The sequence below is a fragment of the Chenopodium album genome, chromosome 22 (assembly GCF_948465745.1).
Source record: "Chenopodium album chromosome 22, dcCheAlbu1.1, whole genome shotgun sequence".
Classification (NCBI taxonomy): Eukaryota; Viridiplantae; Streptophyta; class Magnoliopsida; order Caryophyllales; family Amaranthaceae; genus Chenopodium; species Chenopodium album.
Window position 1 is genome coordinate 10,653,068 of NC_137855.1, and position 19,538 is coordinate 10,672,605.

The 19,538-nt window shown below is 29.6% G+C and overlaps 1 protein-coding gene across 1 annotated transcript; it reads left to right on the forward strand.

Annotated features, from left to right (window-relative positions):
- The first annotated feature begins 18,118 nt into the window (after positions 1-18,118).
- On the forward strand, positions 18,119-19,342 carry LOC145603938 (uncharacterized protein At2g34160-like). The gene is made up of 5 exons (XM_081659905.1): positions 18,119-18,223; positions 18,351-18,399; positions 18,692-18,754; positions 18,869-18,933; positions 19,185-19,342. The coding sequence occupies exons 1-5, from the start codon at positions 18,119-18,121 to the stop codon at positions 19,338-19,340; spliced, it is 438 nt and encodes a 145-aa protein (XP_081516031.1). The 3' UTR covers positions 19,341-19,342.
- The last annotated feature ends 196 nt before the right edge of the window (positions 19,343-19,538 follow it).

Here is a 19,538-nt window from a genome sequence, read left to right on the forward strand (position 1 = left end):
TATATCATCAATGGTGATTTGGTATAATTCATATGGATTTCTTTTATTTTTTTTTCGAGGCATATTTAATTTTGTTATACAGATACAAAGTATGTATAAAAAAAACTCTATTTAAAAATGAAGTATTCTTATGAAGGTTAAGAATCTTAAAAATTGATAGTTATGGTTTTGGGATCCATGTATTCCAAACTATTGTACGTTGAAATTTTATACAAACAATCATTCTTGATTCAACTCATCATACTTCATATTATGCTAAGTTTTGCTTAGACCTCAAGGCAAGTTATCTTTAATTTATTATTCTATATTAATAATTATTTATTGCATGATTATATATTACGGCCGGAGTAATTAGTGATGTGTTTCAAGTTTGATTAATCTTCCTACAGGTTACATCATATCGTTATTTAATCGTATGACACCTGCGCTCTTTCTCATAATATGTTAAATGATACTAGTATATCTCTTGCTTAATTGAGTACGTACGTATCTATGTAATGGTTAAGGTTTTGTTTTTGTTTCAAAATTATGTTTGGTAATGTATATCACAAATCTAATCTAATATCATTTCATATTATCATATCACTAATACTACCTCCGTTTCACATTATTTGCAATGATTTGACATAAAATAGAGAGGAAAAATGTCTAATCGTTGCAAATAATATGAAACGGAGGTAGTATATAAAGTCGGTCTCGCAATCAGGCGATGAGACATCGGCACTTGGCAGTGTCACGCCACGTAAGCGAAAAATCTAATCTATATATATATATATATATATATATGGGAGTTTTTTCTAGAGTTTTTAGAGAGTCACGTAGGATTTAATTTTCTTAGCGCGCCACGTAGGATTATAAATTTTAGTTGTAGCCAATCAAATAAGAGATTATTATTAATTTATTTTAGAATTAAATAATACAAATGCCATGTAAGCAAAATTAGCGAATAAAATTTTTAAGTTTAAACTAATTAAATATAAAATATTATCTTTTGATATTAGAAATTTTATCTAAATATGTCACAAATTTTAGCAAAAAAATAAAAAAAATGTTTTAAAAAATTCAAATAAACCGTGCATCGCACGGGTTTCATCTAGTATATATAAATAAAATAGACATTTTCGGGATTATTAGGAGCGCCACATCAGAAAGAGTATTTCAACCAATCAATTAAAATTAGAATTCTATTTTATTTTAGAATTAAAAAAATCACTTGCCACCTAAGCAAAATTAACGAATGAAATTTGAGAGTTTAGATTCATTTATCTCATAATTATATTAGATATAAATTCTATATAATATAATTGTTTGCTCTAATAAAAAAGTTTTTTAATATTTAAGTATATCATTTGTGATTGCCTATTTCAATGTAATAAAAAAAACAAGTTGGTTAGAAAAAAATATAATAAAATAGTTAATAACTTTTGTATGATAAGATTTTTTTAAAGATATAATACACTACTCCAAGTCTCCAGTGCAATATAAATGATAAATATAGATAGCTTTTCTATGATAAAAATAAATTTAAAATAAATAAAAAAAATAAATCCTCATACGTTCGTTTATAATAGAATCATTGTACTTGCAATTGACAATTTGACATATCTTACAAATGTAAAACCTTCTGTTTGATTTACATATCTTACAATTTGGAACAGAAGGTTTTATGTGAGTCTGTTTCACGTGAGTTTGATTCCCAATCTCCCACTCCCTTTGCCGAGAGACTTTTCTAGCTATAGCATGCAGAATCAGATAGTTAATTGATGTGGTAAAACCTATATCCTGAAACGCTCTTAACATAGAGGAATACTCTTCTCAATATGATACATTTAATAATAAAAAAATCGTGCATCCCATGGTTCATATTTCATAATAATATTAGGATTTATATGTATCGTTACATATTTTAGATCAATTTTTTAATATAATTTTCATCGGTATATTTGCTTTTTACTTTTTAATATAAATATATAAATATTTTACATAAACGTGTTTAAATTTATTATTTAACAATTTTATTCCTATTTTTATGTGTTATTTTTTTAATGTTTTTATTCTTATAATAAGCATTTTTCATTGGGCGGATGTATTCAGGTGCACACTGAGTCATGTGACTCAGCAATAACAAGAATTTTTTTTTTTTTACAAAATATCTAATAGACTGCTTATTATAGAGAGCAGGTCTCTTTGATGCTGCTATTGTTACAAGAGCTTTGCGTTGTGCCAGTGGTTTTCTTTTAAGAATATCAAAGTGATCAGTTTTTTTTTCTTCTTGAGAGACGGGACCAGTTATTTAGATAATAGGTCTCTTTGATGCTGCTAATGCATTTCATAATTTTTGCGTTGCTTTCTTTTTTCATTAAAGAGACCGGTTATATTTAACTGGTTTCTTAAGTTATCTCATTTTTATATCAATAATTTTTAATAATTTTTGCTTCTATTTATATCCTATATTTGTGCAACTCATTTCAATATTTTCTTACAAAGCCTATCAACTAAGTAAAAAATCATAAAGTCAATGTAATAGTTTTATAATACTATTTGTTTGTAAATGTTATTTGTAGTACTTTCAACTTGCAAGATTGAATATTTATGTACTATTTGGTTGCAGTATGCATTACTGCGTCCTATTTGTAGATTGAAATCAATTTGGTATAATATAATTTTTTTATATATATAATTTTTGGATTAAAATTAATTATATTATGAGCAAGATTTGGAAAAAAAATTTGTACTTTCACAAGTGATCAATAATTTTATTATGTATGATTTTGTTAATTTTAACATACCAATTATTGTTATTAGAACTAGATAAGTAAAGGTACTATTTCGACCAATTAAAAATTAGAATTGTATATTATTTTAGAATTAAAAAATTCACTCGCCACCTAATCAAATGTGACGAATGAGATTTAAGAATTTTTTCACTTAGGTAAAAATAATAATATGTTTATTTTATATAGTGATTTACCCCCGTCCCTTGGTCATAATTAGTAGAGTTTTCCACTTTTATTACTAATTTGTGTTTTCTAGTGTTTTCGTATTTTTTGTTGAGTTTTGTGGGGATTGCATATTTGGAGCATTTTTCCGGGATTTATTTGGAGCAACTATGAGCATTGGAAGAGCACGACCACCTTTCGTAGCCCAAGGCCGGTTGGAGTCATCAAATCGGTGATTAAGGGCTCGACTTTGAAGATACCGAGGCTTTGGACCGAGTTTCATCAAGTCCCGAAGAGGAAATCCGGATAAGGCTTAGAATCAAAGCCCAATCAAAAATCCAAGTTGGTGCCCAAGTAGGCCTTGCCCGGTCAGCCACCTCGCCCTGAGGCGCGCCCGACCGGGTGGGGCAAAAGAAGGAAGAAAGCACTCCTTGCCCTGTCTCACGCCCGGCCGGGCGCAAGACATGATTTAGGAATTAAAAAGGTGAGCCTGGCCGGGCGGTGCCTCGCCCGACCGGACGCGTGTCTTGAAGGGGATTTCCGGTGATTTTTGCTTAGTCTCTACTTAGGATTTTTAGGAGCTTTGTATAAATACGTTTTTAGTTGTTTGATACAATTATCTCTTCTCTTTGCTTTTCTCTCTCTACTTAGTTTCTAGCTTAAACTTCTCTCTTGTTTCTCTCTCTAAAACTTTGATTTTCAATTCAATTCATTATTTCCGTTAACTTTGGTAACGATTTCTTCTTGTAGACACATAAAACTCTCTCCCCAAAACCAAACCCGATGATGAACAACCTTTCACCGCCATTATTGGTCGGGTTGATTATTTAACTTTGGAGTGCTTAATCCATATTTCCATTCAATACATTTCATAAACCAATCCATTTCCTAGCTCTTTTTCCTAAACCATAACTTACTTTTCACTTTCCGTGTCTATATCACAAACCCGAGAGAAACTGATTTAATGGTCCCATAATTTTGATCCAGTTATTATTTGGTTGGATAGACCTTGAAATAAGCTTTCCAACAATAAATCATAAGCCCAATCCAATTTGAAACGAAGAAGATATGAGCCAAACACTAAACTCGACCTAAAACCGACACCCTTCTACTAAAACGTCCATATCTTAAAATCTACAAATTATTTAAACCTGATTCTAATTGGGTTAGAAAGTAAACTTGATAAGCTTTCCAATGATATATTATATACCTTATTCCCAGTTACAGATCAAAAGATATCGTGATTTTAAAATGCATAAAAAACTGGAACTATCGCGCATAGTGTAAAACTGCTGCGTCGCGGGGGATGCTGACGTGGCGCGGCAGCTGGTACCGTGTCACGGCAGTCTTTTCTGTGTCGCGGTACACATACCGTGACACGGTGCTTTTCCGCGTCATTCCGCACGTGATTTTTTCACCATGACACGGTGTACTATACCGTGCCACGGTGGACCTTGCCGAGTCGCGGTGTTTTTTGCCGTGTCGCGGTACACACACTGTGAAACAGTGCTTTTCCTCGTCATTTCCATGTGCTTTTTTTCACCGTGACACGGTGTACTACACTGTGCCACGGTGGACTTTCCCCTTTTGCGGTAGATACATGCCGTGTCATGGTTTTCACTTCCCGTAGGTCAAATATGTTCCGTGTCACTCCAAAATATCCCACGTCACACAAATATTCCCCATTTCACGGTAGAATCTGTCGTGTAGCGGTAGCCTTTTTTAGGGTTTTTATCTTTTTAGGGTTCCGTGTGTTCCCGTTCCCTCTACTCATTTTTTCTATAAATACCCCCTCATATCTGCAGTTCGGCGCACCAACAATCATCCTCTCTCACCTTACACCAAAAATCATTCTCTTCTCCCTCTTTAACCTAATTTCAAGCCTCCTTATTCTTCCATAATAATTCCCCTAAGCACTCTAAGGAGTCCATACTTGACCCCAGATGCTGTACTTAAACCAAGGTGTGAAAGGTATAATTAACTGAGGATTTGGACCAAATCAACTTTATATTTATTTAATTTAATTTTCATTTAATTTATATTTTTATTGAAGTTACTAACAATTTATTCATGATGTAGCAATTCAAAGGAGCGCGCGGAATGTGAGTAATTAATTTAATTACTTATTTTATTTTATGCTGCTAATATCATGATTAGGTTTATTTTTATTTGATTTGACTGACGATATTATCGTTAGATTGCTTCCAATATTAATATTTATTCTATTATTGTTATTATGATCACCATATTGCATGTTAAAGGGAATATGTAATTGAATACCACGCCTAATAAGATAGTTTGGACAACCGGTTTAGGTTCTTTTAATCTTGTTATTTAATCAAAGTGGTCACAAATATTATAGAATTATGTGTTGCATTAATATTCAACCAATTTAATAATAGTTTAGAGCAAATTGAATCTTTGTTTGCATGCCTTTGAGATCGTACGAATACTTTTCACAATAAGAATCGAGTAAAGGCCAATACGGGCGAATGTGACTCCATGACTCACTTCGTACCATCATCCCCGATCCTCCTTTCGTGGTTCTGAACCATATGAAGTTAGTAATGTCATGGATTATGAATGGGGTGTAACCTTCACGGGTCAATCGTTGTTGCCTATCGTTGTCCCTTATTCGTGATTGCCTTTTATGATCCGTGAACGGTTTACAAGTTCCTTAAAAACTTGTTGGCAGCTCCCTACTTTGCTTTGTCCCTAATCGTTGTCCCTGATCGTAATGTCAATTCCCACTTCTTATGAGTGCCAAACATATTCACAACATGCTAACGTAGGCGAACTACAAACCACGCCTACACTTCTCCTTTATTTTCAATAATTTAATTTCTTTAATTCATCATGTTTTGTTTAATTGCTTTGATTAGTTTAGATTCAATTATGTGTGAGTATTTTTCTTTCTAGGGTTTGTGGGGATCCATAAATAATAAGAAGGGGTAATTTATTGTTATCGGTTGTCAATGCTTGATTAATTTCCTATTGATTGTTTTAATGCTATGCAATAAGATTAGGCCTGGTTTAATTGTATGAGTTAAGCAATATTGAATTGATTCGAGATTCGAGAGATGAGAATTGATGTTTAGGCTTAGTTTCAATAGGCAGTTAATTTATAAATGATTAGATCAAGATTCGAGAGATGCGATTTAATACCGGTAGATTAATTATGTGATTGTAATACGTAGCGAAAGCCCTTTATGATTAATTGATGCATTGATGATTGATTGTTATGTTTTACCCTGGAGTATTATTTATTGATGAACATATGCCCTAGGCCTTTTATTCATTGATTCTCCCTATTCTTAATCACTGTAGTTTAGTTTCCCTTAACAATAACAAATTGGTTATTTAATAATTTAGATTACCTTTAATTTATTAAGAATAAATTGACTTGTTCCCTGTGGTTCGACCCTTCTTCCCTATCTGCATAAGTTAGAGGACTTAGGAATTATTTTTGATAAGGTGATACGACTTTAGCCTGTCAAATAACGAATAGTTTTTTTTTATTATGACTTAAATTATTTAAAAAACTAAAAATTATCCTTTTTTAAAGAGCTAAAAAATTAGTTTTTTTATCCTTTCTTGTTATCTTGCAAAAAAAAAAAAAAAAAAAAAAAAACGTCCGCTCATTCTTTATCATTTTTCCATTAAAAATTAAACAAAATTATCATATTAAAGTTTACCATATCTAATGATAAAATTTTATTATCACTTTAAATTCAGCATGTTTTTCAAACTCCTGAAATTCTAGAATGTGATGAACGGTAATCAAGTCAGTCATAAATGTTAATTTTGCAAAGAGCGGTAAGTATGCAACTCATCAAATGACACAATTAGCAATTGATTTACAAAGGATGGTGGAAGGTCATTCATCAATTTCACCACAATTTGAATAAAGTTAGCTTCACATCATATTTTAGGTTCTTTCTATTTTTTGTTCAAGAATTGGTTTGTTTTGTTGTTTAAACAAAAAAATTACAAAATATGTAGTGTTATATATGTGTGAATTTTAATTGTATAAGATTAGACAAATAAGTAGGCCTGTTCACATTTACTTAATTTCAGTTCAGTTCAGCTCCAATCAGTTCAATTCAGTTCAAAACCAATTTTCCCCTCCCATAAAATATTCATTTCAGCTCAGTTTAGTTCACATTTACTGAACTTAGCTGAACTTAACTGAATTGTGGAACTAAACTGAATTGAACTGAATTGATTGGAGCTTAATTGAACTGAGCTGAATAGAGCTAAAATTAATATTTTATGAGAGAAGAAAATTAGGAGTTGAACTGAACTGAACTAAACTGAAATGAATTGATTGGAGCTAAACTAAACTGAACTAAACTGATTGGAGCTGAATTGAACTGAACTGAAATTAAGCTGAAGTGAACTGAACCAAACCAAATTGAACTACACTTAACTGATTGGAGCTGAACTGAACTGAATCGATTGGAGTTGAACTGAACTGAGCTGAAATGAATATATCATGAGAGAAGGAATTTAAGAACTGAACTGAACTGAACTGAACATAACTGCTTAGAGCTGAACTGAACTGAACTAAAATTAAATAAATGTGAACAGAACCTAAATTTAAATTATTAATATATAGGGACCCCTGCATCGCACGAGCTTAATTTAGTCTATATGAGATTTAAGAATTTATATTCAATTGCCACGTAGTGTATTATTTTTTATCTTTTTTTAAAAAAAAACTTAATTTACTTGAACTTATTAAAACTAATTTTACTTGTAATTTGAAGTTGGGAAACCCTTATCAGAACTTATTTTTCCTAAACTGAACTTGTATTAAATCATCTTAACTTATTTGAACTTATCTGACCTTATTAAACCTGAAATAAGTGAAAATAAGGTAAACATACCTTTTAAATGTTGTTATTGTTCTATTTTTTTTGGGTTGTTTAGGCGGTATAATTTTTGTAAAAAGATAAATAAATTAGCTTTTATTTTTTAAGGAAAAAAAAAAGTTAAAAGAAAAAAAGTAATTTTAAAAGGAAATTTTTGTTGTGGATATGACACATGTACTTTTGTACTTTATATAGTAGTGATGGAATGATGGTTGATTGTATAAAATTAGATGAAATTATATTCACGCCTACACCAAATTGTTGGAAAGTAATTAAATATCCGAAAAAGTTTTAAATTCTACTCCATAAGAGAGATGTTCATATCTCATAATAAATTTGTTTTATTATAAGAAGAAAATCATTTTTATTTATAATTTCAAGCAACCTTCATTCATAAAATGAATATTCCAAAATAAAACTTATATAGTCAAATAAGAAATCCAAAATTCCACAATGTGCACGTGGGATATTAAACTAGATGATGTATCACAACTCACACGTAAAGGAGTAGAGCCGATGAAATAGACGACTCATAACACCAACCCCTATTTTAATCTCCGGCAACATTAAGGCCCCACTTTTTTTAAACAAATTTTTGAAAATCTTTAGAGGGGCCAATTCAATCAAATTCGAGTATTACTAGTCATCGTAACCATAACAAACAAATAATGTATAAGATCAAATTAATTTTTTATAAAAAGCATACTTTATAAATAAATAAATGATGACATTGGACCGACTTTATTATCGATTAAATATATAGGACAATTTTTACAATATTTTAGCTGTTTTTTTTAATTATTTTATAATTGAGAATAGAAAAAAGAAGTCAAGAATGAACCTCTATTGTTCACTTTATTGATTGCTTTATTGCATGCTTTATTCAAATTGGCCTCATTCCCTCTTAACTTTGCTTCTTTTGCCCTTTTTTATGTTCGTCAACGTGTTCTAATTCTCCTTTTATATTATGCCCCTCTTATTTTTAGCCAAACAATATGTTCAAGGACACTTTTGTAGTGTAATAGTATAATTTTTTCAGATTAATTAGGTTGTGAAAAAGTTCGAGTGAATGAATTGAATGAGGCAGCACTACTACACGACAATTTCAAAAATAAAATCAATTTGTAATCTTTTACAAACGCGTAGAATGATCTTATCATGTACAAGTACTTCGTATAACTACTGTGATGCAAGCATTACATCAACACATTCTGCATAAACTAATTATACATGCAAATAGGATAACTACTAGGTAAGAGATGACTAATGAAGTACATAGTATTAGTTATGTTGATTATATAATTAACTTTGTATTAATTTTCTTATTTTTAGTTATTTAGTTATTGCTTTTAGGTCATCTTTTTATTATGCTTCATGATATTATAAAATATTTAGTTATTTATGAAGTTTATAGGTTTAAAAGTATTTGTAGTAATTCATTTGCATTTGTCACAAGAATTATTATTATTTTTAGAATCGTACATAGTTCTTTTGATGGATCAACAACTAGCCCCAGCCGAAATTCTATATAATCCAACTAAAATTAATTTAATTTAGAGATTAACATTACAATCAAGACCAATCATCAATAATGAGTTAATTACATGATGAGATGCTAACAAATTGTATTGAAGAATAGCTTCATTCTATAGCAAGAAAATAATCCTTGTAATATCAATTTCCATGTTTGTCATTTAGTTTAGCAAACTCAACAAACAACTCTACGTAGAGATAAATGCATAAATAAATAAATAAATAAATAAATAAATAAATAAAAGAGAGAGAGAGAGAGAGAGAGAGTTGGAAAGTAAATGCATTTTATCATCATAGTACTTTAAAATTAGTGCCCTACACTTTATCTAATATAATCTTCTTGGGTATGAATGTAAGGGATATTGAAGTGACAACAATATCTTTCATTTTCTTGGTTAGTAGTATATCATATCATATTAATCATACAATTAAGTATTCATATTCGCAAGTACTACTACTACTCACTACTCATATATTATGTGGCCTTAATTAGCACGACTCATAATAGTACATTATTATGTATTCATGGAATGAACGTGACATGACTAAATATAGCAATATCTCAAATACTATTGATTGATTTATACCATTTACAAATTTACAGCTTAGAAGTGGTTAGTTATGAACTTGTGCTATTGCTCGTGTTTCTTTACTTTGCTGTAATTTTTTTTACCTTCTCTTGTGACTTGTGTGAGTGAAATAAAGTCTTATCATGGTTCTTTTGTTGACCTACCATTGAGGTATTTAATTTCTTCACCGGTTTATCTGTTTTGTTTGGGATTACTAGGTACACTCGATCTAATCCAGTTCAAAATTAGTAGTTATTGTATTTCCATCAATCACCCGTTTTAAGTTATGTACATGATTATTTTCAATCTCCAACAAGACGAGCTAAGCTAGGATCAATGTAGGGAGTAATATCCATCACTTATTTATTAAGTTATGGGATGATTTTCTTCAGCAAGACAATTTAAGATAGGATAGATGATAAGAAGAGGGTAAAGTTTTGGGTGAGACGGACTCACGTGAGTCCACTATCATGTTTTTGGTGTTGCGGGCCTCGCGATCGGGTTTAGTTAGCCCGCACCTTTAATTTTTATTGGACTTTTGTTATTGAACCCGGTCTCACGTGAGTCCGGTCTCACACAAAACCTTTTGTAAAAAGAGAGGTGCGTGTAAAGGAAAGATGATGTAAAGGTTAGGGAATTCAGTCGATCATATGGATTTATGTTTCATAGATCATAAAACTTCTTGAAATACGGATAAATAAAGTTTCAAAAAAACACACTCTTTGTTTTATTTAATTTGTCTCATTCGACCTATTCTTATGAGAGCTACTTAGATCAAATATGGCGAATAGAGTTGCAGGGAAGGAGCAATGAAAATCTAACATTAAACCTAGACTTACAGCACGTACAACGATATACAAATTAAAACTTTTATCAAAGTACAATGGTTGGGCAATTTTGCTACGTAACTTGTTGCACGAAGACAATGATGGAAGTTGTACGAGGTGCACAACAGCACAAGATGATTATATGATGATTACTGACAAAATTGATTGTCTTCTGAATTTAATACAGTACTTCCTAAGTTAATGAATCAATTTTAATTTTAATTTTAATTTTAATTTTAATACCTTATCATATTTGGAATTATATTTCATCACACGAGGTTGCATGTGTGTAGTATTAGTTTGATTGGCTAATGCATCTTAGCTAACAACAAACCATAGAGAAAGCTATATTGGTGGTAAAACACTTTAAGTATTACTTTGTACAATTTTACAAAAAAACAAAAGGATAAGGATAGATGTCCAATCTCTATTACTTAATGAATTAAAACGCACTCGTACCGTGCTATTGTACGAGATATACTACTTATAAATTTGTAATATTGGGGTATTTTTAAAAAAATTACTCTATATTAGATAATGTAATAGAATAACTAGTTTTGTTATAATAATAAGTACTACGTAAAATGGATAAGTTATTGGTTATTAAAAAAAAATGATGGGGTAGAATTGCAAGCTAGGATGGGCTTTGAATTGGAGTGTTTTGGTAAAAAGTTAAAATAAAAAAAAAAATTAATGCACAAGTAAGATAAATGATCCAAGTAAACCTATTTTTTCGTGTTTATGTACATTAGCCTTCCCACTATTTAAAAAATAAAATAAAATAAAATAAAATAAAAAAAGAAAAAAAAAGGAAGAGAGCCAAGGAAGGCTAAGGTTAAAAATTCCTATTCCAAACACTACTAGAACTTAATGTCATAAGAGATAAATATCATGATAAATATATATAGACCGCAAAATAAATATCAATGCACATATATAGAGACCGATAAGTGAAGGTGATGGATAAAGTTAGAAGAAATGACTGAAATTATGTAAATAAATATTGTAGGCTGAAGGGCATGGTGGTATAATGTTTACACCAATCATAAAATAATTCAAAGTATAAACGTGGGTGCAATGTGGTACATCAAATAGAAAACACCTCAAAATAAAAATTGTATAAAGAAACACCATATTAAATCTTTATGTGTGCAAGTCATTGAAAATTAAATGCCATACTTAAGTAAATTCTTTCTTTCTATAAATATATTACTTCCTATTGGATATTTACATAAGTTTCAATTTTTTGTTGAAGGAAATTAAATCATTATAACATTCAACTTTCAAATGACCAATAATTAGTTTTATATAGGTTAAATTATTCAATTTGGATCATATTTTGTTTTACACAAAAAAAAAATTCCTCTTGTCGGTTTTGTACCTACTCGTACCAAAAAAATTATGAATGAAAAAAGGTTTCGTAGTAGTAGTGTGCGTGTAAACCATGAACAATGTTTAATAATTTATTTATTTATTATTATGAAAAGAAAAAGAAAATTAAGTACTTGTACTCCAAAATTGAAAGCACTAAAAATAGGAATAAATTTGAACACCACAAATGATTCAAAGTGAAAGGGGACCAAAAGAAAAAATGGCCACTAATCTTTTTTAATTTTGAAACATAGGTATATTGTCGGCATGTCGGGAAAACAGTAAATAATTTTTTGTAAGATTCAGATCAGGTGGTACCAGATTCTTTCGAATATAATTGCACATAAATAAAATAAATTAATTTCATAAGAAAAAAGAGGGAAGAAAATTTTGACCAAGTCTAATTATAATTTGAGACAATTGAACATAGTTGGCCTCAATGCATGCTTTACAACTATGGAGTACCATAAAGTATGAACTCTAACCTTTGAGATTTGACCTTATTTAATAATAATTATTGTTGATTATGAAATTCAAAGGCCGTCTATTTGCCGTCATAATAATCGTGGCTTCATCTCACCTTCTTATGTAGCCCTACTAGTCTTCTTGTAAAGATTGTTTTTGTAAGATTTGGGACTACATTAGCATGCAATGTATCGGCAAAGATGGCATACATTAGGTCCGGGGTGGGGTTAGGCACGGTATAACATGACGAGCATGAAAAAAGCACGACACGATATGTTATTGTGGGTATTGAGATATGATTGGACATCTTTAAAATTAAAGAAGTATGTGCAATATGCCATATAGTATGTTCTCGACATGATAACTGGAATTTAACATAAGTATGTTGGAATGGAAATACTCTATATTGTACACACATAGGCTTTATTTAGCAATGAAAGATTAGTTGTTACTCTTAATTGTAAGTTGTTGTTTGTATGAGCAGGTTTGACTAGCTGATTATATGAGCTGGTTTGATTAAGTGATGACTATATAATTGCTGGTGTAAAAGTGGTTGATAGAGACTGGTTAATTAAATTACTTTATTGTGTAAAATGACCAATATATAAGGTCAATAAGGATAATTTATTACTAACTTGATTGAGCAAATTGGTAATTGTAGTAAATTTGATCAACTTTAGGATAGAAGAGTCAGATTAGAGAAAAGAAAATAGAAATTTATGTCTTGAAAATCACTTTCACACTGATCACACATACTATACATAAATTGTTTGATACTTTTTTAAACCTAAATTGTAATCATCTAAAATAAAAATAAAAATAATGATTCAACGATTTCAATGCAAGGTCCAATAAATTTGACATTGGAGACACTTAAATGACTTTGAATCATTGATGACAATCTTTTGTGATTAGACAAATAAAATTGATTAATGAATAAACACATAGACCCTTCTAGGTGTACGATCGATTATCATGCAAAATTGTGGTTTACTTTTTAATTACATAAAATCAATACTAAATTATTCCTTAAGAAAAAGAAAACAATATTATGATTGTGGTGATAGGATTTTCAGGAATTCGAGGCAATTCTAGCCTAGATTTAACTAACTGTACCAATATCAAAGTGAATAGTGATCTTTTTAGCTTGTAGTTAAACTCCAAAAGAAGCCTAAATATAATAATTACTTGATTGTAGAGTACTTGTATTGTTTTGTATAAAATCACTTTAAGAACATTTTTTCAAAATTAAAAAGAGCCTCATTATTGATATAAACAATCGTTTTTTTTTTTTTTTTTTTTTGACAGGATTGATATAAACAATCTAAGTCAATAGTATTCACTCTTTTCAAATAACCGAAAGTATTGGATGCAAATGCAACCATTGATGCTAAGTATTGCTAACTTAAGCTACATACTCCTACAGTCCTAGCTTTGCTAATATTTGAGTTTATTAAAAATAAAATTTAAAATTTAAAAAGAAAAAAAAAATGAATACGTATATTGAACTCTTTGGGCTTGTCTTTTCTCATGAATTGGCTTGTAGCCCAATTGCCCATACACCTTTATAATTCTTCAATGTTAACTTTATTATTGCCTTTATACCAATCTTCACGCTGGAAAAGAGTATCACCACATATAAGACTAAGGATCTGTTTTCATTGACTGAAATGAGATGAATTGTACTGAACTGAACTGAACTGCACTTATTAGAGCTTAACTGAACTGAAATGAAGTGAAATGAATATTTTATAAGAGAAGGAAATTAAGAGCTGAATTGAACTGAATTGAAGTAAACTAAACTGAATTTATTAGAGCTGAAGTAAACTGAACTGAACTGAAAATAATCGTATGAAAACAGGCCTTAACAAGGTTTTACTTTAGCTAATACAATTCTAGTTAGTGATAAATGGTGTAACATCTATGTTAGTTCATTGTCTTCCCTTTATTTATTGAATGTGAAATAGTTAGTACAAAATCATGTACATGGGGATTACTTTTGTAGCATATAGTGAGCTATTAATGACAAATGTGTAGATTAGTCAAGAATATTCAAGCACACATCTCACCTTTTATCAATGACATGGATTCGATCCTCACCCCACCTCTTCTATACTAGGAGGGACACCCCTTGCATCTTACCGTGTAAAAAAAAAAAAAAAATCTTACTCATCTATTTTAATAGTTCCTTACGAATTAATTAATCTGATGAACATCTACAACGAACACGAACGATGAATGAATCTAAAAGTTGATGATGCTTCGGGGTCGTAAAGTGTAAGTACCACTGCACGAAAGAGGTTTAAATAAAAGACCACGCAAAGGATGTTTGTCACTGCTATGGAATGATACTTAAACTAAACAATTGGAATAAAGGGAAAGTAGTTTCTCTTTTGTGTTATTCTACGAAACTTCAAAAATAAGCATCTTTTCATTTGTTACCTAAAGAATCTACAAACGTTGCGGTGCATTATGATTGCCAGTTATTAAATTTGTCACTATTTTTACGATTGTAATTATATTCAATAATTATTTGTTGGTTTGTTAGTTAATTGATTAGATTTGTACAATTTTATGATTACAAGCTTCCCATTATCCCTCCGACAATTGGACTAACTTTATGTAAGTTGCGCCGCTATCAATGGACGTGTTGTGAAATATCAACGCATTGCTTGATTAGGTGTATTCTATATTTGTATGTTTGACTCCCTTCATCTCGGAAAGGTGAATCAACCCTTAAAAGAGATAAAAGTTTTATAGCATACGAGTATAAAGTAAGTGATACATTTTGCTTCAATGAAAAAAAAAAAAAAAAAAAAAAAAAAAGTAAGTGATACGTTTCAAAGAAAATGAAGGAAATATTTAGGGCATGTTTTCATATGTTGAAATTCAATTTAGCTCAGCTCAGCTCTGTTCAGTTTAGTCCAAGCTTTTAATATTTGAGTTTTATCGAAACAAGATCTTAGTTGGTAAACTTGGTACATTATTTTAGTGTATAATAGTGTAAATTTATGATTAAACTTTAGTCAAATTAGTACATTGAATCAGATTACACCATATCTAATCATATTAAAAACAAGTTGATGAAGTGATGCCTGCTTTGGTTGAGAAGAGTAGTAATTCAACATCATGTTACTCTTAAATATATAAAACTCCCCTTAATTTGATCGGGTTTTTGAAATTATGAGTATCAGTACTTTAATTACTTTGTATTAAACAACTTGATTAATAATAATAGAAAAAATAATCATATGGAATATTGTTATAGATTTCTTGATTTTCATATTTTGAATTTGATTTATACATTAACAAACCTGATAAAAAATTGTACTCCCTTCGTTTTTTTTATTTGCATCACTTTGGATTGCACAAAGTTTTAGGAAAGTAATATAATATTGTGAGTAGGTGAATAAATTATTATAGTAAACATAAGATGGAGACCATAAAAGAGAAAGTATGTGAGAGATGTTAGATATTTTTATTATTTTAGTGGGACCATGGAAGAGAGATAAATGATAAAATAAATTGAATGAGGTTTAAAGTAAGAGATAAATGATAAAATATAGCATAAAGTTACCAAAAATTGAAGTGATGCATTTAAAAAAAATACCCAGAAAAAAAGGATGCAAATAAAAAAAAAAACGGAGGGAGTATCAACTAATGAAATGACGAACAAAGTATTTTGAACTCCCACTCTAATTTTGTGTGTCTCCACCTGATTCCAAGAGATCTTGGGATCGATTCTCACCCCCGCCCTTGTGGCTCTCTAAACACAAAAAAAAAAAAAAAAAAAAAAAAAAAATGGTTTCGATTTTCGCTTTATTTGACTCAGAGGGAGTACTATGGACCGAATTCTAGGAAGTCTAAAGTCTTCCCTTTTGAGAAACAAAAAATGGGCCAAAATAGGGTGTCCAATAGCCCAAAATATTTTCTGCCCAAATTTTTCTAGGAAGTCCAGAATTAGAAGTTCCAAACTACACGTTCTTACCCACCTTGGAAGAACTTTGATTGCTAGTTGGGTTTTACATTTGTTGCTAATGAGTTTTTTTAGAAATTTCATTTTTGAGAAAAGTTGCTAAAGTTATAATATACTATCTCTGTTTCCTTTTAATTGACACGTATTTCTTTTTAGAAAGTTTTTTTTTTTGTTAACACGTTTCCTTTTGGGGTAAATTTTTTACCTTGCATTTACAAGGTACTCCACTTGCTTTTTCATTCTCTCTCACTCTCTCTAATCTCCTTAATATGTGTGCCTAAATCAAACGCGTCAACTAAACAGAACGAAGGAAGTACTACGTATGTTTTTTAAAAAGAAGTTTTAATTTAATCAATACGACATATATCAATGCAGAATTTTGATAGGTATCTTTAGTTAACAATAAATACTTCCTCTGTTCTTTTAATATTGTACCACTTGCCTTTTAAGGAAATTTCACAAATATTGCACCATTTTCATTTTAAAACAAAAATTATCTATGTTCACACTGTAAATACCCAACATACCCTTACTTTTTCATCCTTATTCTTTAGTTTATGTTTACATCTCATGGACACTTTTGTATTTTTACCTTTCTCTCTCTTCCTTTTCGCACTACCAAAATTATTGTGCCCAACTTGTATGGTGCAATAATAAAAAAATAGAGGAAGTATAAATTATAAATAATTAATATTGAATATCTTTTATTAATAATTTTTATTTCTTTTTGTAAAAAAAAAATTAAAAAAAATTAGTATTACACAAATTATTATATGAACCATGTGGCAAACCATCGTAGTTAGTATTACATTTCCCATCTCGATTTGTATTACAAGGGTTACCCTTTATATATTTATTCTATTTTTTATAATTATGTTGAGACAATTATGTCCCTTAAAATATTTATTTACATATGAACCCTTAAATTATATTTATTATTCTATTGTTTTATGTCCTAATTAAATAATTATTTCTATTTTATGAGAAAATTATAAATGTGAGTTTCAATCACTTTGAAACACTATACAACAAAATCTAAACAACTTTCAAAATTCAATAAACATTATCTTGACACATTTTTTTAAAAATACAAAATCCTACCTTTAAGTTTGAGATCTATTGTGTTTAGACAATTATACCTTATGCATATAATCAAGGGACAAAATTTACAAGGACAAAATTAATATATAGCCTTTCATTTAGAGATAAATTGTCTATAATAAGTCAAATTGCTTAAATTGGACAAAATAAGCAATATAACAAGAAATTTAAGATAGATATTTTCTTCATACACTATTTAATAAGTGCTTCTAAATATGATTAATAAATAACCCTAAATTAACTTATATTTAACCAAACACGTGGTAGATGATTATTACTAAGAAAAAAAGCATATTTATTGATCACCAATCATTATACATTCTATAATTGAATTTAATTATAACCCTTTTCATAATCTTTTCTACCAAAATCAATTTGAAATTCTTAAAAGAAATTCCTCACATTTCTATTAGTAAAAGAGCTAGCAAAAGGATAAAACAACAAGGATACAAAGAGAGAAAACATGGCATCCACAGAAGTGATAACTCCCCTTTCACCAACAAAGAAGAACAGAATTCAAGTATCAAATACCAAAAAACCTTTGTTCTTTTATGTTAACCTTGCAAAGGTTAAATATTTTGTTCTAGTTACAACATTTTACTTCAATATTTTTGTATTAATTAATTAATGTCATATTTGGTATTTACCTTGTAATGTTAATTAGTGTTTATGTGTGTTGTTGTGCCTTATTGCAGAGATACATACAACAACATAATGAGGTCGAGCTTTCTGCATTAGGCATGGGTATGTTGTCGTGCCATATGATTTCCTTATAATTCTATTTTTTTTCCTCCAATTCAAAAATAAAAAGCAATACATTTTTTTTTTGTTTTTTTTTTGTTTTTTTTTGTTTTTTTTGTTTTTACTATATTAACACTTACAATTATTTATTTATTTTCTAGGTTTCTAATCATGATGTATTCTATTAAGTATATCTAACCTGATAATTTTGTAGTGAATGTATATTCTATTAAGTTCATTTTCTTATATTTCAATTAACAATAAAATATTCACATTTTAATCTTGTGTATTACAGCAATTACAACGGTTGTCACCATTGCTGAAATTCTAAAGAATAATGGTTTTGCTTGTCAAAAGAGTAATAGACTTGCTCTACTTCTCACTTCTATCATTTTTATTTATATTGTTTTATATTGATTTTTAGTGTATTTTTCATGAACCTTTTTTTTTTTTTTTTTTCTTTGGAGAATAGAGGTATGTACATCCACTATTGGCATGAAAGATGAAAACAAAGGTCGGATGGTTCAAAAAGCCAAGGTAATTTTTCTTTGGCATTTTAAAAATATGATAATTAAATGCAACATGGCTTTCATTCACCAACACAAATCAATTATTATCAAATTTATAAATTGGGCTTTTTTAATTTATAAATTATTATTGTCTTTTTTTTAAAAAAATGTCAACGATTATTTTTATAAATGATGATATTGCATTACTTGAAAATGCTCTAAGTGGTTGTCTTATATATGCTATAATTTTACCAATGACTTATCTTTGTATGTTTTCAGATCGAAATAGTGTTAGAGAAAACTGAAAAATTCGATTCTTTGATGTCTCCTAGAAGTAAAAACAAAGAGGACGACAAAAAGCATGTAGACAATGACAGCAATAATACTAACACGGCTCGTGACACTTCAGATGAGAAAACGGAAGAGGAAAAATAGTCTATGACCATGGATGTTAAGTGCTACCACTATTTCAACCCATTGCTCTAGTTTCTACCAATTTATAGCTTACCATTATTTTTACTAAAGGTATAGAGATAAAATATCCATATATTAGGGTATATATGCAGGTTAGTGACATTACTATGGGAAATGTCACTAATGGTTGTTGGTTGCTTCTTTAGTGAAGCTTATATG